The sequence below is a fragment of the Pongo abelii genome, chromosome 2 (assembly GCF_028885655.2).
Source record: "Pongo abelii isolate AG06213 chromosome 2, NHGRI_mPonAbe1-v2.0_pri, whole genome shotgun sequence".
NCBI classification, from domain to species: domain Eukaryota; kingdom Metazoa; phylum Chordata; class Mammalia; order Primates; family Hominidae; genus Pongo; species Pongo abelii.
The window spans coordinates 97,515,953-97,542,259 of record NC_085928.1 but is presented as its reverse complement, the minus strand read 5'-3'; the positions used below and the strand labels follow the sequence as shown (position 1 = coordinate 97,542,259).

Genomic DNA, 26,307 nt, shown 5'->3' with positions numbered 1-26,307 from the left:
AATCAGGCCTAATCTGACCAATATCTAAGATGGTAAATTTTAAAACCGAAAGTAAGTTGTCCACCAAGTTGTCAGATATAGTCTTATAAAAATAACAGAAACACCTCTTTGTATTTTGATTAAAAATGAACTGGACCTAAAACTCTTAAAAGCTTCTCACAAGGCTCTAGCTTCCTTAGCCAATGTGTCCACCTTACCTGAGCTTGCTTCCTTTACTTTGTTCTTTTTTTTTTAAGGCTTCTTTTTAAAAAGCAAACCTCACTATGGGGAAATATTGATTTTTAACTTACAATCAGGATAATTCATTAGAGGTAACACATTTTCTTTTAGTGATTTGATCAGGTGTTTAGGGCAGCTATGTAGACCAGTCCCCTCCTGGCATGGGAAGTAGATGACCAATAAATACAAAAACAGATAAACTGAACAAAGCTGCATCAAAGATCAGAAGAAATAAACTGAATGCTCATATCATATCACATTTTTCTGTGAAAGTCTAGAGCCATGAACTAAGCTCCTTAGATTTCACAATTAATGATTACAACCAGCAGGAATCTCACTGATTATGGATATTAAAATTAAACATTTGCCACCCAACTCAAACCCCCAAGTCATAAGAAATAGCAGATTAAGAGGCAGTATAATACTAACAGACATGCAATATTATAATCCCTGTAGAATATTTTCAAAAGCTTAAAATAGATCATTTAAAGAAAATAAAAATACATTTTTAAAATATCATTTTTTGCTTTCACTGGAAACTACCACAAATAAAAAATTACAAATCACTTAAATCTTGAGTAGAAATTTTATTTGCTTTTAAGAGAATGCTTATTTTTAAATTTTTTTTACTCAGTGTACGGTATCAAATGCACATCAACGCCACTTGCCTGTTCCCCAGGAGCCTCTTCCTAAGTGATTTTCCCCAGTACACTTGCTGCAAGGATAGGAGTGAATGCTAGAAGGCACTTCCCAGTGCCATGCTGTGTGCACTGTCCTACCCATGGCAAATTCGGAAGGACAGCCATTACACACGGCCATTAAATGTTTAAAGGGCACAGGTGCTCTGTTGCAACGGCCTTTGAAGGTCAACAAGTCCTGTTTTCCTAGAAAGGCCTCTGGATAGATCCATTTTTCTTTTTATTATAACCACATTCTTTCTACAAAGAAAACAATCACTCTTAAAAAAAATACTTTCAGAGGAATTAACAGTCAATGCCTAGTTTATAAACAATTACATAATCATGTTTTTCAAAAGGCTGACAAGTGAATGCTATTTTTTAATTTACGAATACTGACGACACCTACTGGTGGAAAATATATTTTAGTTAACTGCTTATGGAGAAGCTAGGCCTACAAGGGTTGGCTGCCTTTTGCGCTGATAACGAAACCAGAAAACTACCCACTAAACTCACTTAGGTTTCTTTTTCCAATTTTGCCAATTTCCATTATCAGGAAGTGATATGCTCATCAATGAAGCTAAAAGATATCTCTGCCTCAAAGTGTATAAAGCATACTTGATTTAGTGTTTAAATCAAACACTAAAAAACAAACAAAAACCCCAATAGTGATATCTGAAAAATATTTACCAACTATTTCCAAAACTATTCCAACCCCTTCCTTATTTCTCACACCAGGATATCCACATACAAGGAAAATAAGTCATATTTTATAGTCTAGATCCAGCTACCAATGAAGAAAATTAATATTTGACATGTGATAAGTTTCATATTTGTGATATATAGACACATCTATATTCTATGTATAAGAATAAAATGAAATTAAGCAGGCAAGTTTTACCTAAGCCTTTAGCTAAACTACTCAAAAACACAGGACTAAGTGATAGTAGGAAGGGATTGGTTAGAGTCCTCAGCTATCCTCACTATTCTTTTCTTTGGCCCACTTCAATTTATTAATTTATTGGTTATGCCTTTCTTCCTTACAAAAGGAATTTGAGTGGGCACCAAATGCGCTGCTCCTATGTTGATTAAATTAGGAAGTTCCCACTGAAAAAATATTATATCCATTCCAGGCGTGACCAACCTGAATTCTATGCAGATGCTGCCCTATCAAACCTTAAGTAAGACTCCAAATGCCACTAGGGCCATCACACTTTCACAGCTGCTGGCAACAAAAACTCTTTGTGATAATATTCGACTGAGCTGGAGTGTAGGGTTGGGTTTGAGTGAGGGAGAAGAAGTTAGTTTGTGCTCAGCGTACAGAAAGCTGAATACAACCAGAGACTGCTTGAAGTCCTGTCAGCTTGGAGCAGCTCTTGCTAGAGGAAATGAATCTTTGATGGTGTGCTCCCAAATATACATGATTCAGTGAGCCAAGTGCATACAGCTGAGCAGACCCAAGGACGGCAAGTGGGTGGAACCTCAACAATGCTGTGACAAGGCCGGATGCACACCTGCCTTCAGCCTTTCCCCAGTGGTGGTGGTGATGTTTGATGTTCGCAGAGTGAGGTGTGGGAGAGTGGAAAGCTCCCAGATACACGCATGGGCGGCAATGACTAGCTGGGTCCTGTGGGTTCCACCGCAGCTTGACCACAGCAAAGCTGTAATCTAGCGAAAGCGACTGTATTCCCTAAGACCCTCAAAGAGAGGGACGCTTTCTCCTCCAGCTGAACCCAACCTTTAAGGCCAGTGAGCTATGTGCCAGAGAAATAACACGCAAGAGGAAAAGGCAGACTAAACATAACCTGGGAGCACTCCTTCACATCGCCCGCAAGGCACAGGAAAGTTCCCAGAAAGAGAAATGTTTCCAATGTTCCAAGGCAGCTTTCCATTGTCCTAAGGACTTTAATTCATTTTCAAGATCCATGTGGGAGACACTCCAATTTACTCATTTAGCCCCAGCCCCCTGGCTGAATGACCCTCACTGGCCACAGGTGATAGGCAGAGGTGCTGTGTCCTGTCTTTGCTGCCAAAAGGCTGCAAGGCCAAGTCTGACAGGTGAGAGGGCTGGAACTTCCCTCTGCTCTCACAACCCAGGCAAAAAAAGCTCGTTTAAAGGGTAGCTCTTCCCTGACACTGGGGCTTGCTGACAGTAGGAGAAAGTCCCTCTGAGGGTCCAGACAGAAGATGGACAGTCTGAGAGCCCTGCAAAGGCAAGGAGGCGGCTGCTCCCAGACCAGCAGGTAGAGGGACAGGGAGAGAGGAGGCAGCTAGTGCTTGGTCCACAGAGAAAGAGCGAGAGAAAAGGAGACAGGGTGAGAGATGGCGACGGGAAGACACAAAGAAGACTGTGTGAGAGATGTAGGGAGAGAAAGTGGCACCCACGGTGAGTGAGAGATGGAAACAGAGACAGTGACAGCGGACGGGCGCCGAGAGTGGGAGATGGAGGGAGACGAGACAGGCAGATGACCCCCTAGAGGTCCAGGTGCAGGGCGCGGCCCTACCTCAGCGTCCTTGGCCGGACCGCTGGCCGGGGGTAGCTCCAGGCTGCAGTTCGCCCTCTTGACCGTGAGGTAGAAGGGGTAATCCTTGGCCACCATGGCGGCTGCCGGGCCTGCCCTTTGGGATGTCACCGCTGACCCTAGGCGACTACAAAACTCCCAGGCAAAAGGGGGCCCCAGCTCCACGATGCCGGGCGGCGGCGGCGACACGGAGACCGACAGCCGGCTTCTAGCCGGGCGGGACTCGACTGGGCTCCGGAGCCGAGTGGGCGGGACCGTGCCAGCCACGCCTTGATGGGTGGGGAGGGGGCGGGCCGCCGGCTCGGCACCGCCCCACGCTGCCGGGAGGGCCCACGTGCCGCCGCGCGGACACCTCTTGGGGCTGCGAGGGGCATGGGGCAGTCCCGCGGGTGGAGAGGGACCTCTCTCTCCCCGCTGGCATTCGACTCCGGGCGTCCCCGCGGAGCGTGGGCCGCGATTGAGGGGCAGGCAGACCCCGTGATAGCTCCTTTCGGGCTCTTTGGCACTCTCCGGGTGAAAGAGGCTGCTGGTAGAAAGGAAGCTGGGGCGAAACCGGGCGACGGGGAGAAAGGAGGCTGTAGGGCCACCTGGAGGCAGGAAGGAGCCTGGGGGGAAAAGCGAGCGTTTTAAAAGCCCACATTAGAAAGGGGTGGTGTTCTCTCTTGCCCTCTTCCCAGGCCACTGCACGCTTTTTTTTTTTTTTTTTAAATGAATGTCACTGGAGTGTAATCTACAAATGGCAAAATGCACCCATTTTAAGAGTACCGTTTGTTGAGTTCTGACAAATGTAAACACCCGTATAACCACCTCCACAGTCGGTATACAAAACATTTCCACCACCCCCGGAAAGTTCCCTCGAGACCTTTCCCTTTGCACTCACTTTTAAATTTGACTAGCATATTCAGAGGCTGCCTGACACTCGAGGGCAATCTGACAGGGTGTCCTTCAAGTATAAAGCTGTGCATGGATGACCCGGCACTACCACACCTTTCTGGATCCTTTTTGGAGAAACAATGACATTGTAAATGCCCAAGAAGGCGATTGATCATAAGGTTGTTTGCAGCAGCCCTGTCTGGGGCAGTAAAAAATAAAAAATAACTGGAAACAATGGTAATATATCCATCAATAGGGAATGCTTAAATAAACTTTCCTCACTGTGTAATACCACTTAGCAGCAGTGAAAAAGGAGATGGGTCTATGGGTGTGGCATGGAAAGATCTTCAATGTATTAGACTCAGTTTAAAAATAACAGACTAAGCATAATACAATACCATTTGTGTTAAAAAAAAAATACAAGTTTACCAAAGAATATCATATATTTTCTATAGAGACATATTTGTGGGTAAATAGCATTGAACACTGTCTAGAAGAATCCACAGCAAGCTTTTACCAGTTCCCCTGTGGCTGAAGGGAGGCACCTGGGTTTAAAGAATTAAAGATAGTGAACAAAAGGGACTTAAGCTTATAGCTCATGTTTTAAAATTTTTTATAAGAAAATTTTAAATGTCTTTAATTCACAGCCTGGGCAGCAGTGAAACCCTGTGTCTACAAAAAAATACAAAAAATTAGCCAGGGATGGCAGTGCACACCTGTAATCCCAACTACTCCAGAGGCTGAGGTGGGAGGATCACTTGAGCCCGGGAGGCAGAAGTTGCAGTGAGCCAAGATCATGCCACTGCACTCCAGCCTGGGTGACAGAGACCCTGAAAAAAAATAAAAAAGAAAAGAAAAAAAGAAAGAGGAAGGAAGAAAGGAAGGAAGGAGAAAGAAAAGAAAAGAAAAAAGAAAAGATGGCTAGGTAGAGTGGCTCACACCTGTAATCCCAACACTTTGGAAGGCCAAGGCAGCAGTGTGGCTTGAGGCCAACAGTTCAAGACCAGCCTAGGCAACATAGCAAGACCCTGCCTCTACAAAAAATTTAAAAATTAGCCAGGTATGGTAGCGCATGCCTGTAGTCTCAGCTAATCCCGAGGTTGAGGTGGGAGGATTCCTGAGCCCAAGAGTTCAAGGCTGCAGTGAGCTATGATTGCACCACTGCACTCTAGCCTGGTGACAGGGTGAGACCCTGTCTCAAGAGAAAAAAAGAAAAATACCTTCATTCATGGCACTACTTGGGAAATTATAGTTTTTAAAAATATTATAATTATCATATTTTCTCTTTTTTTTTTTTTTTTTTTTGAGATAGGGTCTTGCTTTGTCACCCAGGCTGGAGTGTAGTGGCATGATCTTGGCTCACTGCAACCTCCTCCTCCTGGGCTCAAGTGATCTTTCCACCTCAGCCTCCCAAGTAGCTGGGACTACAGGCCAGGACCAGTGTGCCTGGCTAATTTTTGTATTTTTGTAGAGACAGGGTTTTGCCATGTTGCCCAGGCTGGTCTCCAACCCCTGAGCTCAAGCAATCCACCTGTCTCAACCACCCAAAGTGCTGGGATTACAGGTGTGAGCCACCATGCCCAGCCCTAAAATGATCATCTCTCAGAAGTTATTTTGTAGACTGTACTGTTGAATCTTTTTCCTCCTCATGTGGAAAGTCATGACTACATCAGGTGGTGATCTACGGAGACACTGTCTTTTGCTTTTACTTCTTGGGGATGCAGCGGGTAGTGGGAATGGTGATATCCAGTCCCTGTTTGTGTGCTCTTTGCTTCTAGCTGAGGTCAGAACCCAGCAGTTCCTACTTCTCAGGCAGGACAACTCATAATACATAGCTCTTCATCCCAGGTATCAAATCCACACCCTCGCACTAAATCCGCTTACTTTCCTACCCAGCTAGTGCAGAGAAACTGCTTTTGGAGGCAGAAAGAATTGGGCCCTGTGTAACCAGCCTGTTATTACCACACATGTAAATGAAGCTCCTGAATGGGTGGAGGTTCCAACTGAAATTGAAGAGAGCACCTGAGTTTTTTTTCCCTCGATAGACAACCTGAAGCAATGGGAAGAAATCTGTCTCAGAAGAGGTATGGGGTGGGAAAGAGCACCTCAGAACCACTGATTTTTCCTATTTGTATTCCTGAACACAACTTTATCCTTTTAGCCTGAGCTGTGCTGATGGGGAGCTCACACAAGTGCTCCAAAAGCTTAGCCAAGCTTGGTGGGGGTGTGAGAGTAACCTCATCTCCAAGTAGCCCCTGATTAACTATGCAGCCAAAGGCAGGGCCAGAGGCAGTGACATGCCTCACTCAGGGCTTGTCTGGCCACCAAGAACCTGTGCCCAAGTACCGGAGCCACTTCTTATTCCTCTTTCTCTGCCTGCTCTTCTGGCCCTCACAGTCCACTATCTCAACTAGAAGACACTGGCCATCAAAGCCACTGGCTTTGACTCCCAGAAGAGCTTGCTGGGCCTTGTTCTCAAGTTGGAAAATGTACTTATAGCACTTGGTGAAGAAAATAGTCATTCTGGCGAAGTCTGATAGCCCTGGGACTGGGTTGCTCATTGCAGTATCCTTAGGGCAGAGCAGGGAGTCTGACATACCATAAGTCCAGTGTAACAGTAAGCAAACCCTAAGAAATATGTTTATTTTATTTTATTTTTTTGAGACAGGGTCTCACTTTGTTGCCCAGGCTAGAGTGCAGTGGCACAATCTTGGCTCACTGCAGCCTCAACCTCCTGGTCTCAAGCAATCCTCCCACCTCAGCCCCTCAAGTAGCTGGGACTACAGGCACATGCCACCACGCCCAGCTAATTTTTATATTTTTTGTAGAGATGGGGTTTCACCATGTTGCTCAGGCTGGTCTTGAATTCCTGAGCTCAAGTGATCCGCCCACCTCGGCCTCCCAAAGCGCTAGGATTACAGGCATAAGCCACTGTGCCTGGCCTCTGAAGAAATGTTAAAGTGCAACTTAGGTTGAAGCACAACTATTGCAGAGCAATCAACAGTCATATTGAGTGATGAGAAGGCTGCCGTATCCATCTTCTCTTAAAACATTTCTTTCCTTTCCTTAAAAGATACTGGAGCCATAAAAATCAATAAATACACAGGGCTACACAACATATATATGGCAAACATACCTCTTTTCCACTGTACATGCTAGGCAAAGAGAGACAGACAGAGGCAGAGAGATTGCTAATGGTCTGTAACAATTTAAATAGTGCTGTAAAAATGCATAAGCTACAAAAGGAAAGATGGGAATCTGGAATTCCCTTGGGTGGTCTGATTCTTCCAAGCTTCTTACAGCATGAATGTCTCACCATCCAGAATAGGATTCTGGTGTTTAAATACATATATTTTTGGTACAACAAAGCCTATAAACTCAAGCCAGCAATTTGGGGTGCATACAAGCCATGTATATGGTCCTTGAGGCATTTAACGAATTTTCAGGAGTATTTTTTTTTAACTTCCATCAGTATATAGGTTAAGGTCAGGATTAGCTATTTCAGGAGTATTTTTGACCTCATGCAATTTCCACCTTGGTCCCTGACTTCAGCACCTTCCCCATATGTAATGCACTGCTCCACCATTGACAGATTTGGGTTTTAGGCAATCTGCCTGAGACTCTATCTGGGGGTGTCCGTGATCAAAGACTGTCAGAAAACAGGCAGCCCTGCAGGAGGGCTTCCAAGCATATCCCTAAGGTTAGTGTCACAGTTGAAGGAAGCTGGTCCAGCCCTGCAATGCCGCCAAGCTAAGTGGCCCCAGGAGCCCGGAGCTCCCCATTCTGCCTGTGTGTGTGTTTATGGGCTTAGGAACAACACTGCTCTAACAGGCAGCTTCACTCAAAGAAACGGCACAAAGTGTCTTTCAGAACTTGCCTTCGGCACAGCCCATTATAATCCTATAAAATGCTTCACAGCCGGGCAGTGTTCCTTGCCAGCCAGAAGCCTGGAGACTGAAATAAAGAGGGCTGTTCTGCATTTGCAGGAACTGTGCCAAGCACAGGGCCTGTGGTCTTGCCTGTGTTGAGTGGGGGTCATTTGGGCTGCTGGTGGAATGGTAGGCCTGAATACAGAAGCCCACCACTGGTTATTAGCTCCTTTTAGACTTGCAGACAACCAGGCATGGCTTGGAGACCATCTGTCAACTCCTTAAATCCCAGTCCCATGATTGGGAGCAGAGCAGGCCTAGCTGGAGGATAAAACCAGAAGCTAACGTGGGCTGTGACAACCTTCTCAGCCAACAGGACAATGCTTTGTCCTATTAGTGTTATATTTTAACATGAGGAATAGCGAGTTCCTTTTTTTTTTTTTTGAGACACAATCTTGCTCTGTTGCCTAGGATGGAGTACCGTGGTGTGATCTTGCTCACTGCAACCTCCACCTCCTGGGCTCAAGCAATTCTCCCGCCTCAGCCTCCTGAGTAGCTGGGATTACAGGTACACACCACCACGCCCGGCTAATTTTTTGTATTTTTAGTAGAGACGGGGTTTCACCATGATGGCCAGGCTGGTCTTGAACTCCTGACCTCAAGTGATCTGCCCGCCTTGGCCTCCCAAAGTGCTGGGATTACAGGTGTGAGCCACCGCGCCAGGCCTGAGTTCCTTTTTCTTTAAAGGCTTGTTCATCCATCCGTTCATTCATTTATTAAATAATTAATGAATGCTTATTACAGTCAGATGTTCAATTAGATACATTTCTCCCCTCCTCTTCTCCACCCATTTCTGAACTTCTATGCCAGGCAGATGTTTAATACATACTTGCTCAAAGAATAAGGCCAATTTTAAAATGTGGCCTTTCAATTGTAACCTATGTGTTTACATTTGAATAAGGAGCTCAAGGAACAGTAGCTGATCCCCCAAAGCCTGGGCCTCCAATATGTGTACCTCTATTTGCTTTCCCTGGTATCTGAAGTCATCTCTTCTACCTGCTAAAGTGGCATGGATGTGTAGGTATATGTTGGGCACATGAGTGTTGCAACACCTTTCCCCTCCCCTTCCATTTGGGTGACATTTCCAGTTAATGACCAAGCCCTGCTCTCCTCTCTCTAATTTCAGTTTTGATGGGGAGGGAACCTAAAGAAGTTCTGGCAGTGAATTCTGACAGATCAGGACTGTGATTTACTGCTAGACAGGTAAAAATGGCACAAATGAAGCAATGATTATCTCTAAACTCATACCAGTATTACTATTCTCCCTTTGCCTGAGGAGCTGTCCGCTGACTCCAGTCTAGATTTACAAAAATGTATCTCTGGGCGGGGCACAGTGGCTCATGCCTGTAATCCCAGCACTTTGGGAGGCCAAGGCGGGCGGATCACCTGAGGTCAGGAGTTCAAGACCAGCCTGACCAACATGGTGAAACCCCATCTCTACTAAAAATATGACAATTAGCCAGGCATGGTGGCGGGTGCCTGTAGTCCTAGATACTTGGGAGGCTGAGGCAGGAGAATCACTTGAACCTGGGAGGCAGAGGTTGCAGTGAGCCGAGATCATGCCACTGCACTCTAGCCTGGGTGACAAAGTTAGACTCTGTCTCAAAAAAAAAAAAAAAAAAAAAAAAAGTATCCTTGGATATTCTAAAGCTGGAACGCTTAATTCTTGCATTTTCTTTAAGGTCTCATTTTCTGAAAAACTGGTTAAAGGAGAGAATCTCTCTCTTTCTCCCAACTGAGCTAATCCTGTGGATTATCAGCTATAAAGCAAAAAAATAGTAATAATAAACTAGCCAGTCACAGTGGCTCACGCCTGTAATCCCAGCACTTTGGGATGCTGAGGCAGGAGGATTGCCTGAGCGCAGGAGTTCGAGACCAGCCTGAACAACATAATGAGATCCCCATCTCTACAAAAAAAGAAATATCCAAAAAGTAGCTGGGCGTACTAGCATGTGCCTATGGTCCCAGCTACTTAGGAGGCTGCGGTGGGAGGAGCCCTTGAGCTCAGGAGGTCGAGGGTGCAGTGAGCCATAATCATGCCAGTGCACTCCAGCCTAGGCAACAGAGTGAGAACCTGTCTCAAAATAATTAATTAATTAAAATAAAAATAAAAAATTAGCTATGAAATTAGCAAAATTTTTTGTTTTTTCAAAAAAATAATAATATTGAAGTGTTTTGCCCTGAAACATCATAAACATTTGCTAGCCTCTGGTTCATAAGAGCAATGCTTCTCAACCAATGGTGATTTTACCTCCCAGCAGATATTTGGCACTGGCTGGATGTATTTTTGATTGATTGTCAGTGGACAAGGCCAGGGTGCCATTGGCATCTAATAGGTAAAGGCCAGGGATGCTGTTAACACTTATGATACACAGAACAGCTTCCCATAACAAAGAATTAGCAGGTCCAAAATGCCAATAGTGCCACTATTGAGAAACGCTGTGGTAAAGAGAGAGTGGTACTGAAGTATGGCATTGGAGCCAAGGGAATCCGTGGGTATTGACCTCAAGGTATTTTCACTTCAGACTTTGATCACTGATTAGTATCAAATATCAGCTTAGGCTTGGTGGGTCACACCTGACCGTTTGCCCCAACCTGGGGTGATGCCCAAACCTGACCGTTGGCTGAATAACAAATTCCATAAAACACAAGACAGACAAAAGAATAAAGAGGAACATAGGAGTAACGGAGTGAGGGGACAGAAAACTGTCTTAAACTGCTTCAGGTACACAAATATACTTTAAAACACCAGTGAAAATTAAAATTTCAATGAAATATAATAAAGAAGAAACCAGGGAAGAGGGAATTTTTTTCAAGTCTTATTCTTCCCTGGGACAAACTTTGCCACTATATTTGTTTTGGGGGGCAGAAATGCAAACTCAGTGATTAAATGAAAACCCTAAGGGGATTAATTTACTATTTTCTGGTTATATGGTGTTTCTGGATGCACGGTTTGTATAAACAAAAACCTGTCTCACTCAAGATTTTGCAGTAAGAAACCTGACCTTCTCCAATTTGAACTTATAACTATCAGCAGGCTTGTTCTGCCCACAGAAGTAATAAAACATTTTCTGTGTACTACTAGAGTGTTTTTGAACTTTATGGAGAGTCTGCCTTTGTTTGAGAGTATTTCATATTTGGGGGTTAAGGATTCAATAAATATGTTATATTTAATTTTTAAAATATTTTTTACTTTACTTTTTTTTTTTCCTTTGTGACAGAGTCTCACTCTGTCACCCAGGCTGGAGTGCAGTTGTGCAATCTCAGTTCAACGCAACCTCCACCTCCCAGGTTCAAGCGATTCTCCTGCCTCAGACTCCTGAGTAGCTGGGATTACAGATGTGCACCATGCCTGGCTAATTTTTGTATTTTTAGGAAAGACTGGGTTTCACCATGTGGGTCAGGCTGGTCTCAAACTCCTGGCCTCATGTCATCCACCTGCCTCGACCTCCCAAAGGGATTACAGACATCAGCCACCGTGCCTGGCCATATATTTATTTAGTTATTTATTCCCCTCAGACTACAACTAAGGTATTTCTTTATGTGGGTTTCATATAGTAACCATTATTCAGAGAAATTAGAACCTAAAATGTATAAATTCCAGCTTTGGATATTAGAGGTGTTTTCTCCTCCATCAACTACAAACTCAGTAATCAAAGTACCCTATTTTGTCGAATCTAAGACTGTAATATGTGCTATTATTTTATGTACTCTCTAAAATAGGCTGGGTGTGGTGGCTTACCCCTGTAATCTCAGCACTTTGGGAAGCTGAGGCGGGCAGATCAGTTGAGCCCAGGAGTTGGAGACCAGCCTGGGCAACATGCTGAAACCCTGTCGCTACAAAAAATAGACAAAGTAGCTGGCATGGTGGCACACATCTGTAGTCCCAGCTACTCGGGAGGCTTGAACCCAGGAAGCAGAGGTTGCAGTGAGCTTGAGACTGTACCACTGCACTCCGGCCTGGGTGACAGAGAGAGACTCAGTCTCAAAACAAAAAAAAAGAAAAGAAAAGAAAAATATTGTCAATTAAATTATGTGATCAATTGTAAGACCCTTGGCAATTCCAGAGAAGTTAACATGTGGAGGAAAATGTGTAAAATAGCAAAATATGGCAGTATTCATATCATCTGGCCTGAATTTGAAAACCCATACATTTATAGAAAAATGACTTCTGAGGAGTCAGGGACACTCCCAGAGACCACCTGCTGTGAAATTGACTAAGAAGCTTATCAAATCCATATATATCCCTAAGGCCCACTTTGGGTCCAATGAATTGGAATCTTTGGCAGCAGACCCAGAAATCTGTAAAACACCCTCAAAAAGTACTGTTTGAGTAACATACATAGTGTTATGAATCAGAATGATCAGCAAGCCCAATAATGGTCCCCCAGCCACAGGCTAGAAATGCCCTGACCACAAATCTTCAGTCCTGAGGTGCACAGAGGGTAATTAGCCCAATGGCTGTAGCATCAAAACCCAGAATGGGCATAAGGAGCCTCTTAATTTGTTCATCCAAACAAACGTGCACTGAGGAACTATTGTGTGCCACACCATGCTATATACAGATGGGTGCCTCAAGGATACGATGAAAAATTGACAAATCTATACTCCGAGTAAACTACCAAGTAAGCCACCCACTAGGAGATGTGTTCTGGCTCTTGGGACTTGATTTACAATCTGGTATCCAAGGTTCCAATTTAAAACATGCTTATCTTCATAGCCAGAGGGCATGACAGCATTTACGTTTTTTAAAAAATTAGCTGTAGAGCAGAGAATGGGAGGAGGGCACTTGGCTTGAGATGTTTATTTGAGAAAAGACCTAGGGCTGGGGCTGGGGCAGATGGTGGGGGTGGGGGCGTGGGCAGAAGACTTTAATTACAGAACAAGTTCAACTAGTAGAAACAGGTTCGGGGACTCCTGGAAAATATGTGTCTCATCTGGTGGGAGTGGAAACTGGCTGGCGTATGCTAGAAGCATCATATTAGCTGAAAGTGTTCTGTGTGCTGTGGGTATCAGACACGCTTCACAGAGGGGCTAGTTGGTGTGGGTTAACTGAATGCTTTGGTTAAGTGGGAGCTGAATTAAGACAGTTTCTGCTTTACTTGAATTTTTTTCCATCTCACAGCCAAAACCAAGCTCAGCAAACATAGTTCGCATGTGCCCACAATTCTGATTAAACCGAAAGCCTTGGCAATAGAGGACTGAACAGAAGCACTTAGTCACTAGTTCCCCAGATTTTATCATTGCACTATCATTTGGTTCTTCAACTCTAGCATTAATAAGTACAACCAACTGATAGCTGTGCCTAGCTAATTCCTCTTATTCAAGGTTGTCTGTGACCCCCAGGCAAGGGTAATCCTTGCTTTGTGCCCTCAAGGTGCTAAGTACCTCTTCTTCCCCAGTAGTCAGCCTGCTCATATTGACTGATTTTATGTCTGTCTCCACTGCCCGGCTGCAAGCTACAAGGGGACAGGGACCATATCTATCTTGCTCATCACAGTAGCCCCAGCTCCTCCTATTATGCTGGCACATAGCAGACTCTCAGCTCATATTTGTTGAAATGAAAATTAAATTGAAATGGGGCTAATCAAAGAACACGTCACGGAGGAAGCAAATCCAGAGAAGATTTTTGCAAGGAGGAATACACCATATTTAAAACTTCTGAGATGGGACCAAAAAATAATATGCAGAATACTATAGTGGTCTGTTTGAAATTTTGAAAGGTAATTCTAATAGGCCCCTAATTTTAATGTTTAGCTTCTTGAAGAGTCCAAACCACTTTGAGAAATGGCTCCTACAGTGTTAGACTGTGGGGGCCTCTCAGATATGATAGAGCTTTCAGTTCCTTCCAGCTGTTTACACACTAATTCCTGAACAAGGTGGACTTGCCAGGAAGGCTGAAACTAGTGACAAAGGAACATCAAATAGCTTATTTTCAAAGACACTGTGCAACATGCTCATCTGCCCTTTTCCTTCCCTTTAAAGGTTATTTCTTTCATTCCCTTCTCTAGGTTTTTGATTCCAGGTTAAACTCTACAAAAATGTTTTTTCCCTTCTTAACTGGCCATGCTCACACCTAATGCCATTTGTATCAAAACTTTGTTTTCTTGAGGTGGGCCCCAAGGGGCTGACTTTTAAGGGAGGGGGCAGATTTTGCCTGATGTTTCTGCAAGATTAAACATGGTGCTTATCTGAAGTTCAAGGCTGATGATAAATTATAGACTTAAGAACTTTTTATTCAAAGAAGCCAAAGGAAGAAGGAAACTTCTCTGCTAGCTGCTCCACCAAAGGGGAGTCATGTTCTCCCCTCCTAGAGTCTTACAAGAGATATTTTGAGAGATCATTCTGGTTTAGAGACAATACATGGTGAACAAAGGTCATCTGTCATTGAGTGGGAGGAAGGGAGGAAAGAAGGTAAGAGAGAATTAAAATTGTAAAGCCAACATCACGTGGATTCCTCCTTGAACTTTAATAACCCAGTGCTGCCTGCAGGCTCAGAAAAACCAAACGCAATGGGTAGGTACAAGGATTGCTCTGGTGCCAGGAAAATGCAATAAGACATAACTTTTATAAGGTAGGCAATGAAAGAGTGCCCTGCAGGAACAAAACAGGCTTTTAACATCTCCAAAGTTGGCAACCAGATGCCTGAAACGTTGGCTTAGTGCATCCAAAACACACAACAGATAGAACCACTTTCTTTAAGATGAAGTCATCTTCCAGGAGAAACAATAGCTGGGAAGGCTGGGTTTTTATGATTTATGGGAGGAGGAGAATTTGATCTGTATTTTCTTTGCCACAGCCTATCCCATTTTAATGCATGTTAGAGGTTTTCCACATGTTAGGCAAATTTTCTAGAATGTTTTGAAAGGGAAAAAATTCTGCAGACTGCCTCAGTTACTGAAAGAGTTCTCTTTCTCCCCTGGCTGGGGAAGGATCCAATTCTGTCTCACCGTGTTATCAAAAAGATCTGAAACTACAACTCTTCATTTGGATTCTGCTGTTCTGAAATGCAGTTTGGGGTATCTTGTTACACTTTACCCCCAGAAGTGTTAAAGGAAGTGCCTGTCATCAAAATTCAAAAATAAATATAAAAATGATGCTGGCAGAGCTCAAAAACTAAAAGGATCAGCATTTTGCTTCAGTTTCCTGTTCATAAAACTTTATAAAAACAACCCACCCATTTAAAAAAAACCCGTAACAATAGTTCACTATTCTTTTCCTAAATGCTTGCCTCATGCCACTCTGAAATTAGGTGCCATCACATTTCCTGAGTTATGGGCCCCAAACACCACATCCTTTTCCTCCCTCCCACACCCCCACCCCACCTGGCATCATTCCTGAATTTAGATGCTTCTCCAGTTTATGAGCTCAGTAGAGAGATGCCAACATTCTCCCTCCTACCTGTCCTGAAGAGGCCAAGCATCTGTACCAGCTGGAAGCAGGAATAATTGAGGCTTCCTTCCCCAAATTAATTCTCACTTCCTAGAGAAGCTTTTAATATGGAAGGTTAAATTATAAAGTGAAGAGCTAGTAAACTGAAAAAGAATAAGATATTTCCCTCCCACTCTGGCCTTACAGCAAAATTTTCTTTGTGGAATACTCAACACTCTGTCCTTCTTTCTGGAAGAACATAGAATACGAGCTCTAGAACAAGCTTTTCCAACCCATGGCCCACAGGCTGCATGCGTCCCAGGATGGCTTTGAATGTGGCCCAACATAAATTTGTAAACTTTCTTAAAACGTTATGAGACTTTTTTTGCGATTTTTTTAAAGCTCATCAGCTATTGTTAGTGTTAGTGTATTTTATGTGTGGCCCAAGACAATTCTTCTTCCGCTGTGGCCCACGGAAGCCAAAAGATTGGACACCCCTGCTTTAGAATGAGAAGCCTGGGTTCAAATACCAAGTTTTCACTTGCCAACTATATGACTTTGGACAGTTTACTTAATGATGACAAACATCAGTTTAAGCATCTATAAAATGGGGATATGAGAGTTTCAAGGCTTTAATGAATTAAAAACACATGAATAATCCAATAAGATAATATGTATGTCAGATTTCTAGGCATACAGTTAGCACGTAATCCATGCTATTATTAACCCTTCCGGTAAATAAATCATCCTTCTCCTTTTTTTTTTTTAAATGAATTAAGGAAAAAAGATGGAATTTGGAGAACTTTTCCAACACTCCTTGCTTCCAAAGAGATTAATTCTTTGATTTAATCTTATAATTTCAAAAAAGGATTTGACTGTTGCACATATATAAAAGAAGCAGCACAGTGAAGAGTGAACTGACCTGAATTAGAAGACATGGGCCAGGTGCAGTGGCTTACACCTGTAATCCCAACACTTTGGGAGGCCAAGGTGGGAGGATCACTAGAGCCCAGGAGTTTGAGACTAGCCTAGGCCACAAAGTAAGACCCCATCTCTACAATAATAATAATAATTATTATTATAACAATTAGCCAGGCACAGTGGCATATGCCTATGGCACCAGCTACTCAGGAGGCTGAGGCAGGATGATTGCTTGAGCCTAAGAGTTTGAGGCTGCAGCGAGCTATGATCGTGCCACTGCATTCCAGCCTGGGCAACAGAGTGAGACCCCACCTCTAAAAAAATTAAAAAAAAAAAAAAGAAGAAGACATGGTATACAATCTGGCCCTACCATTAAGTCTGTGGTCTTGGGCAAGTCAATTGATCTCTCTGAGACATAGATTCTTGAACCATATAACAAGGTGATTTAAACATAACTGTGTATGCTTCTGTGGTTCTATTAAACAGCAAAGACTGAAGTGTATATGGAGTATTATCTTGATTTTATGCTATTTAATTTCAGGAAAGCTTTCAAATAAAAATTCATATCTTATGTACTGATGAAAGCACCCTGTCTAAAATTAGCATGTTTGGTATAGGCAGCCCACATTTTGGGTTGGTTCAGCATGGTAATATTTTATAAGGGCTCATCAGAAAATTAAGCTCAATGTACTCATTTGCCAAGAAATGCATATGCATATAGATTCTTTTAATATCAAATGGCAAAGCAAACAAGAGGCTGAAACAGAGGAAAGGTCAACTATAAGAAAAGAATTACTGAGGGAAAATGGAGATGGACTACAAATGGGATAGAACTAGCCTAAAATATACCACTGTCACTTAAAAATAGGCACTCAGTTACATAGTGCCTGTGTTATCTTTACAACAGCATTTGGTTCCTACACTGTCTTCTTCCTACAGGCCTGTTATGACTATGAGAGCTATCTGTTCCTTCAGTGGACCAAGTCTTGCTGCCTTGTGGATTCTGCCCAGTCACAGCTTCCCTTCTGCCCTTCAAGGGTGGGCTGCTTGCATCTAAGTAGTAGGGCCATACCTAATTCTGTTCTGGATATAACACAGATGACTGACTGGGCTTGGTAGCTGATGTCTATAATCCCAGTACTTTGGGAAGCTGAGGCAAGAGGATCACTTGAGGCCAGAAGCTCAAGACCAGGCTGACCAACATAGTGAGATCCTGTCTGTACACAAAAAGTAAAAGTTTAGGAGGGCATGATGGTGCATTCCTATAGTCCTAACTACTTTAGAAGCTGAGGCAAGAGGATGGCTTGAGCCCAGGAGTTGGAGGTTATAGTGAGCTATGATTATACCACTACACTCCAGCCTGAGTGACAGAGCAAGACTTTGTCTCTAAAAAACAAAACAAAAATACACACATAGATGGTTGCTGGCATGAGATGCTAAACCACAGGCTTCTCAAAGCTGAGGGTTCTGTGCAACCCTGGCCAAACTTCTTACCCAAAATACTTACATTAATATTGTCCATTTATAAGAATTAGAACTAAAAACAAAGATACCTTGCAGCAACTTCTAAATAGTGCCCCATAAATAACAAATAGCACTAGAATTACTTAATAAATCATAATCTTCATTATTCTCTACCATCTGTTTCCCCTACTAGATTGTACGCTCCACAAGAATCATGAATCTCTTGTACAAGCCTACATCCCCATTGTCAAAAGATGCCTGGCAAGTGATGAGAGCTCAATAAATGATGCTGAGAGCTGAAGAGGTGTTTGCTCTCTGTCAGGCACTGTTCTTTGACTTTAATGAAGTATCTCAAGTAATCTTTACAACAATCCTATGAAATGAGTACTTCTATAGTAGGAGAAACTGAGGCACAGAGAGTTCAAGCAACTTGCCCAAAGTCACACAGCTAGTAAGCAGCAGAGCTGGAGTTCAAATGCAAGCACTTTGCTTCTAGAACCTGAAGTTCCAATTCTGAAGTGGAACGTTAATTCACAGGCCAGTCACAAACCAGGGAGTCCTGAGGCCGGAGCCTATGATGCAAAGGTCAAGGATTTGAGCCTATATGATATGACTGAAAGAACGCTGAATGAGAAGCAGCGCTGACTTGGGTCCAGTCCTGTGACCTCTTTGCTCACCAGCTTCCCCTGCTGATCAATCAGGGGGTTGGATGTTCACTCAAGTCCTTGTCAGGTGTCAACCCCAAGTGCTAGAGTCACCCTAGACATAATCTCACATCCAGACAACTGCAGAGCGCAGTGTGCTCTTCCACCTTCCACGAGGGAGAACCACCAAAATATCTTCAACCATCAAGCAAGTTACTCAGTCTCTCAGAACCTCAGTTTCCTCATCTGCAATCAGGACCGAATAGCACCTACTTCAAAGGGTGGAGGTGAAGATTAGAGAGAAACCTGGTTAAGGGGCAACCACATAGTAATAATTTCATAAACAGTAGCTAGGTTTATTATGGTCCCAAACAGAGTGAGGAGATAAGTCTGGAGGAGGAACGAATCTCTTCAAAACCCAGGAACCAACCAACCAGTCAGAAAGACAGCTCTGAAACTCAGATTTTTAAACAATTTCTAACAGTAGACTACATGTGTGGCACATCCTCCAAGCAAAAAGTTCCATATCAGATTCTGTTTCAACAAATGGAGTAATAAAGACAGGTTTGAGTTAACTTCAGATGGAACAGAAAGAACCATTATGACTTGGGAAGTTCACACCTGAGTGCTGAAAAGCTAGAAAATAATGTTAGGTGCCATTTGCCTTACGCCAGACCTGTGACAAGCATGTGACATATATTACCTTACTGAATCCTCACAACCTGCTGAAGAGGTACTGCCCTGTTTTATAAATGAGGGCATGGAGGCTCAGGGAAGATAAGTAACTTGCTCAAGGTCACACAGCTACTAAATAGCCATGCCAGAACTTACTTAGTCTGCCAGAATGTTGATGGTCTTAACCACAAAGCTACACCCTTCCCCAAAGATAGCGTGTCATTGGCCCCAGCGTGCCCCATACCCACAGGGCAATCATGTCCACACCATGGGCAAGTGGCTTTATAGGAAGGCCATGCATGGGGGATCAAGTGGCCTTGGGTTTTGGTCCCTGTTTACCCACAGACTGTGGCAGCTATGGACAAGTCATTTAACTTTCCTGGACCCTGTTTTGATCAAACAGAATGTACTGGATTAAAGTTTTTCAATCCAAGTCTTGTGGAACATTAATCACTTACATTTTATACCCGAGAGGTTAGGGATAAAAGAGGAGCCAAAGACATTATGAGCTAACCCTCTGTCCTGGGACTCTGGCTAGGGGAAGAAGTGGAACACATTTGTTACCGAACAGAACTGGGTGACCCTCAGTTCCCCCTCTATCTTGAAAATTCTGAAACTCTACTGAAAATTCTGAAATTCTCCTGAAAATTCTGAATTTTATGTGACAGGAGAGGACAAAGAAGAAAGGGACTTCGGGGAGTCATGTGGGAGGTGGCAGGGTGGCCATCTCAAAGCTATGTTTGCACAGCAACTCCAGTGTACATACTTAGCTGGTAAGCTTATTTGAGGTGCTTCTGGAGTGAGGGGGCTGGTGGAGATAATGGGAAAGGAAGCTAAATTCCTCCTCTTGAAATGACTGGTATTGCATACAGCAAGCACTCAATAGATGCTGATAGAATTGAATTCAAAGGAAAAAAGACCTGGATCAAACTGATAGAGGTTGAGCTGCTGCTCAAAATGTATGAATATGTCAAAAATGCTAACAATTTCTTTTGTTCTCAGCCACCCACCCTGCCATAAGCCATTTTCAGTCTCAAGATCAATTCTTTTTCGTGAGAATGAGCACACCTCTTTCAGCAGGATAACCACAGGTAAACCTCCCCCTGCACCCCCTGCTGCCATCCTACGCGCTTGGAATATGAACAAAGGTGAACTGTCTGGATGCTAAAGAATTCTGCTTGTTTTCATTTGTATCTTTGCCCAGGGTCGTGGCAAATATTGTTTCATGGGTTTCCAGCTTTGTTTTTGGAGCTCAAAGGATAAAGTGCTCCCACAAGAAAGAATAAAGAGACAGGAAAGAAGGTAACGAAAAAAACTATTTCATTCAAACAGCAGAAGTCCTTTCTTCCCAGGAAAGGTGGCAGTATGCTACATCCTCTGTCTGAGCTGCCAAAGTCTCCATCTAGAGATACTGACAGCAACAATAACCTTAAAGCATTTTTTTGTACTTGTATTCTAAAAACAGGACTTAAGAGAAGACTAAAGTCTTCTGATTCCCAGCTGATGTTTTTACCATAAAACTAGGCTGCCTCATGAACATATCCTCCAGGCCACAAAAAGGTTGGCTCATAATAGGCACTCAATAAATATTTGTTGAATGAATTAAAGAACAAAAGAAAGGAAAAGGCACAGAAGGTATGTATCAAGGGCTGTCAACATAAGAGGACCAATTGGTTGACATTTAAAAAGCTTTGTGTATCTTTGAACTCAGGTCCAGAATAGTCCCTTCCTCATCCTTCTCCATGTTTTAAAATACCATTCATTATTCAAATCTCAGACCAAGTTTTTCTTCTGATAAGCTTTCCCAGGTCAACCCAGCCCTGTGGAGCTAGTTTATTCTTTTGAGTTCTAACAATTCTTATTACTACCACTTAATTAACCATGTTCTACCAGGGGGCAGTTTTTTTTTTTTTTTTTTTAAAGACAGAGTCTAGCTCTGTCTCCCAAGCTGGAGTGCAGTGGTGCAATCGTGGCTCACTGCAGCCTTGACCTCCTGGGCTCAAGTGATCCTCCCATCTCAGCCTCCTGAGTAGCTGGGACTACAGGTGCACCACCATGCCTGGCTAATTTTTATTTATTTATTTTTTTTGTAGAAATTGGGGTCTTACTACGTTGCCTAGGCTGGTCTTGAACTCCTGGGCTCAAACAATCCTCCTGCCTTAGCCTCCCAAAGTGCTGGGATTATAGGCATGAGCCACTGCACCTGGTGCAACTTTTTTTTTTTTTTTTTTGGTCAGGATCTCATTTTGTCATCCAGGCTGGAGGTCAGTGGCACAATTGTGACTCACTACAGCCTTGACCTCCTGGGCTCAAGCATTCCTTCCACCTCAGCTTCCCAAGTAGCTGGGACTACAGGCGTGCACCACCATACCCAGCTAATTTTTTTAGTTTTTGTAGAGATGGGGTTTCACTATGTTGCCCAGGTTGGTCTCAAACTCCTGGGTTCAAGCGATCCTCTCCCCTTGACCTCCCAAAATGTTGGGATTACAGGGGTGAGCCACTGCACTCAGCCTAAGCTAATATCATGATTTATTCCTACATTCAACTTTTATTGACCTGCCAGTTTAATGGTCAATTGAATTTTTGTGCTGTTATACTACTACCAGGGGAGGCCAGTAACAACTGGTATCTGGTCAGCTGTATAAGACTCTACCCAGGGAGGTACTGTGAGGATGTGTTGTGCCCTCAAAATAACTTCATGCTAAAATTAAGGAAGATGCTTATCAAACCTCCAGATCTACTCACCAGTTTATAGAAAATGCGGATAGAGGAAAACGTTAAAACACATAATGAGAAAGCATACCTGAATCCTGGCTAGAAAATATTCTGCCAGAAAAATGACCTGGTTTCCTCAGCAAGAGGGTAAAAAAAAAGGGGGGACAGCGAGGTTTTTCACAATAACAATGATAAGAAATGGGTGGACCAGTCAGGCACAGTGGTGTATGCCTGTAGTCCCAGCTACTTGGAAAGCTGAGGCAAGAGATCACTTGAGCATAGGAGTTTGAGACCAGCCTGGGCAACATAGTAAAGACCCTGTCTCTTAAAAAAGAAGGAAAGAAAGGAATGAGTGGACCATGTTGGGATACTGATTCAAACAAATTAACTGTACAAGGATGTCTTTGAGACAAATTAACAAGAATTCTTCAGTATCACCTAATGTGCAGTCCGAAGTAAAATTTGAATATGAGGACATGCAGCTTTGGACTGAATATTAAATAACATTGAGGAATTATTGTTAATCTTGTCAGATGGGATAAGGGATGGTGACTTACGAAAAAAAAGTGGTGGTTCATGCCTGTAATCCCAGCACTTTGGGAGGCCAAGGCGGGTGAATCACTTGAGCCCCAGGAGTTTGAGACTAGCCTGGGCAGCATGGTGAAACTCCACCTCTACAAAAAAAAAAAAAAAAAAATACAAAACATTAGCCAGGTTTAGTAGGTACATGCCTGTAATCCCAGCTACCTGGGAGGCACCTGAGCCTGGGAGACAGAGGCTGCAGTGAATGCAGTGAGCAGTGATCGGGCCACTGCACTCCAGCTTGGGCAACAGAGTGAGAGACCCTGTCTCAAAAAAAAAAAAAAAAAAGGGTCCTTATCAGGTAGAGAGGTATAGCAGAGTACTGATGAGTAAAGTGATATATGGCCAAGGTTTGCTTAAAATACTCCTAAAAACACAGTGTAGTGAGACTGGGAAGAAGGAAGAAGTTAGTAATTGTTGAAGCTGGATGATGATGACCAGGTGCTAATTATACTATCCTCTCTACTTTTCCAATATAAGCAGATCACAAGGTATCATGATTAATTAACAAACTAAGTTATTCAACTTAGAAAGTTATAATTTCTTGTTTATATGCTGGTGAGGGTACAGTTTCTCCAGATATCATATTTAACACTAAATTATCCAACTTAAAAATTATCATTTCTGGTTGGTCAATGCCAGTGAGGTTATAAGTGAAAATGGCATGTGTAGAACCATTGATGACAGTAAAAACTACTGTGATATCTAGAGATGTCAGTACCTACCAAGAACAATACAAATATGCAAATATCTTAGCCCAATATCCCTACATGTGTGACTTTACCAAAATAAAATAATCCAATGGCTGGGCTCACACCTGTAATCCCAGCACTTTGGGAGGCCGAGGTGGGTGGATCACCTGAGGTCAGAAGTTTGAGACCAGCCTGGCCAACATTGTGAAACCTTTTCTGTACTGAAAATACAAAAATTAGCCAGGTGTGGTGGGGCAAGCCTGTAGTACTAGGTACTCGGGAGGCTGAGGCAGGAGAATCGCTGGAACTGGGGAGGTGGAGGTTGCAGTAAGCCAAGTTGCGCCACTGCACTCCAGCCTGGACGACAGAGTAAGACTCTGTCAGAGAAGGGGAGGGGAGGGGAGGGGGGGAAGGGGGGGAGGGGAGGGGAGGGGAGAGGAGAGAAGAAAAGAATCTAAAAGAAGAAACGATTTTCAGTGTACTGTCATCTAAATAGTGATAATTAGAAATAATAATAGACTAGCTACTAAGTATAAAGAATACACTATGTACCAGGAACTATGTTAAATGCTTTATATACATTATTCTCCTCTAAACAACCCTTTCAGGAAAGTATTATCATTCCCATGGCACAGATGAAGAAAGCAAGCCCTCAAGATCGCACAGCTAGGAAGTGGCGCAGCAGGAAATCTGGGTCAGGCTGGCTCCAGGGCCCACACTTTCCAGTCCTGCACTAATTGCCCTGAAATCCAAATGTCAGGCAATAGGAGATGTTTAATTAGATTATAGGACATCCACTGCATGAACACTGCATAAACAAGTATACTCATGAAGCCAAGCAATATGGGAACATGCTAAGTTAATGAAAAGCAGGATGAAAACTGTTTATGAGGGCACTTATGATATATGTATATATATGTGAAATATATATGTGGAAAAGCTTGGCAGGGAAAATACACAAAATAAAAATCACGGTTGTGGCCGGGTGCAGTGGTTCACACCTATAATCCTAGCACTTTTGGAGGCCAAGGCGGGTGGATTGCCTGAGCTCAAGACTAGCCTGGGCAACATAGTGAAACCCCATCTGTACTAAAAGTACAAAAATTAGCTGGGTGTGGTGGCAGGCACCTGTAATCCTAGCTACTCCGGAGGCTGAGTCAAGGAGAATCGCTTGAACCTGGAAGGTGGAGGTTGCAGTGAGCCGAGGTCATGCCACTGCACTCCAGCCAGGGTGACAGAGCAAGACTCTGTCTCAAAAAAAAAAAATCATGATGTATCAGAAGGAAGGTCTCCCAATGATGGGCCACGTGGTTATGTTATTTTTATTAAACAGGGGAGAGGTAACGGAACTGAGGTGCACACAGCTGCTGATAGAACCAAGGCATTTTGGTAGTGGTGTTTCCAAATTGGTAAATATTGTAAACCATCAGTTTCTTCAAATTTGTTTCTTCTTCTTTGGAACACTACCAAAACTAAAAGAAGAAATATTCCACTTTTCCTCCCCATATATCTTTCCAATGACCTCTGCTAGGAATTCACCTACTTTTGATCAGGAAGCAATCATTATTATCCTATAGTTTCCTCTTGCAGCAGATGCAGAGTAAAATGTTACAATATAAATGGATGTCTTAAACATAAGAGGGAAAAAAAGACAACAGCTCAAATGAATCTATAAAGGCTTGTTTAATGATTGAGGTTCTCTCTGAGTCTTGTGAAATCCTCTCACAGGTCATTTGTTATTAGCATGACTGAAAAAGGCACCAGAAAGCAGGAGTCCCAATTCTCCATCTTGTCATGGTCCAGCCAGGCATATCCTAACTGCATCTACCAGACTGCTAATCACCTCAAAATCCAACCCCACAGCCCAGCCTCCTGCTCTCACTTTTCTCCTCCTGCCCTTCACCTTGCTTGGAAAGACACATCTGACTGGCTCCCAGAATCAAGTTCACTGGGAGATTGTGGACTTGGAAGTACTTTGGAATCTATGAAATGCTCTACAGATGGGAGGTTATCTTGATTAAAAAGCTGATATGTGCCCTTGTGTGTTTCTTTTGCCATAAATGAATTCCAGAGATGCTCCTTGGGGAGAGAAAGAAAACCCCAAATAACTAGACACCAGGTTATTTTAACTGCCAGAACCAGGGTTGCAATAAATAATCAACTTTTTATGACAAAACTTTTGTAACTGCCCAGGGGATAATTATCACCTGAAAAAGGCACTAATCTGTGAGCCAAACCACATGACCATTTGTGAGTCTATGTGGTATTTGTCAATACCTGTCACCAAGATAACAGCTTAATCTTGAAAAGGGGAGTAAGAATACTTTAGAGGAGACTTTCAAGATATTCCCCTTTAAAAAACTAAACAAAGAGAAAAGATCTTGAGGAAAGGAGAAAAAAAAAAAAAAACAAAACACACAGAACGAGCCAGAGAGCCAGATGGACGAGAAAGCTGTACTAAAACCACCAATCCTTCAGGGAGTTAGTGCAAACTTTTGTCAAAGATTATGGAAAAGCTACTGTTTCAAAGCCTGTGGACATCAGAGGAAAAAACACAAGAGATAGTTTGCTTAACAGAGAGCTTTAAGCAATTCAAGTTCAAACAGAATTCCAGGAATTAAGAAGAGAGGAAATTGCAAGGTGCTTTGCAAACCACTGCAAAGAAAAAGATGTTTACAAAATGTCAGTGATAAAAATGGAGATTTTGTTGTGGTGGTATTTACTTTGGAGGGGGAAGGAGTAAGAACGGGACATAATAATAGTAATAGTAATCAGAAATGGTTGCTTTACTAGCAGCCAGGCTTTTTTGATCACAATTAGGGGCAGCATTGTGCTGAACACTTTGTAAGTATCATCTCCTTTAATCCCCAGGACAACCTTTAGAGCTCAATCCTTCTAATGACTCCCATTATAGATGAGGAAACTGAGATTCAGTCGGGCTCTACTACTTCTTTGAGGTCAGAGTGACAGGATTATGATTCAAACCCAAATCTACTTAAAAGCCTAGCCTTTGAACCATTTAC

General features: G+C 43.0%; 1 protein-coding gene across 13 annotated transcripts in view; it reads right to left on the bottom strand.

Annotated features, from left to right (window-relative positions):
* Nucleotides 1-26,307, bottom strand: part of ARHGEF3 (Rho guanine nucleotide exchange factor 3) — a 349,785-nt gene that overhangs the window by 72,430 nt on the left and 251,048 nt on the right. The window contains exon 1 of one of the 13 annotated variants that reach the window (XM_003776218.5): nucleotides 3,401-3,658. The exons of 10 other annotated variants lie outside the window; for them this stretch is intronic. In XM_003776218.5, coding sequence (XP_003776266.1) covers nucleotides 3,401-3,496 — 96 coding nt within the window. In that variant the 5' untranslated portion in view covers nucleotides 3,497-3,658. Of the gene's footprint in view, nucleotides 1-3,400; nucleotides 3,659-26,307 lie in introns of those variants that run through there. 2 more of the 13 variants (XM_063722063.1, XM_054552024.2) reach the window with 2 other exon arrangements.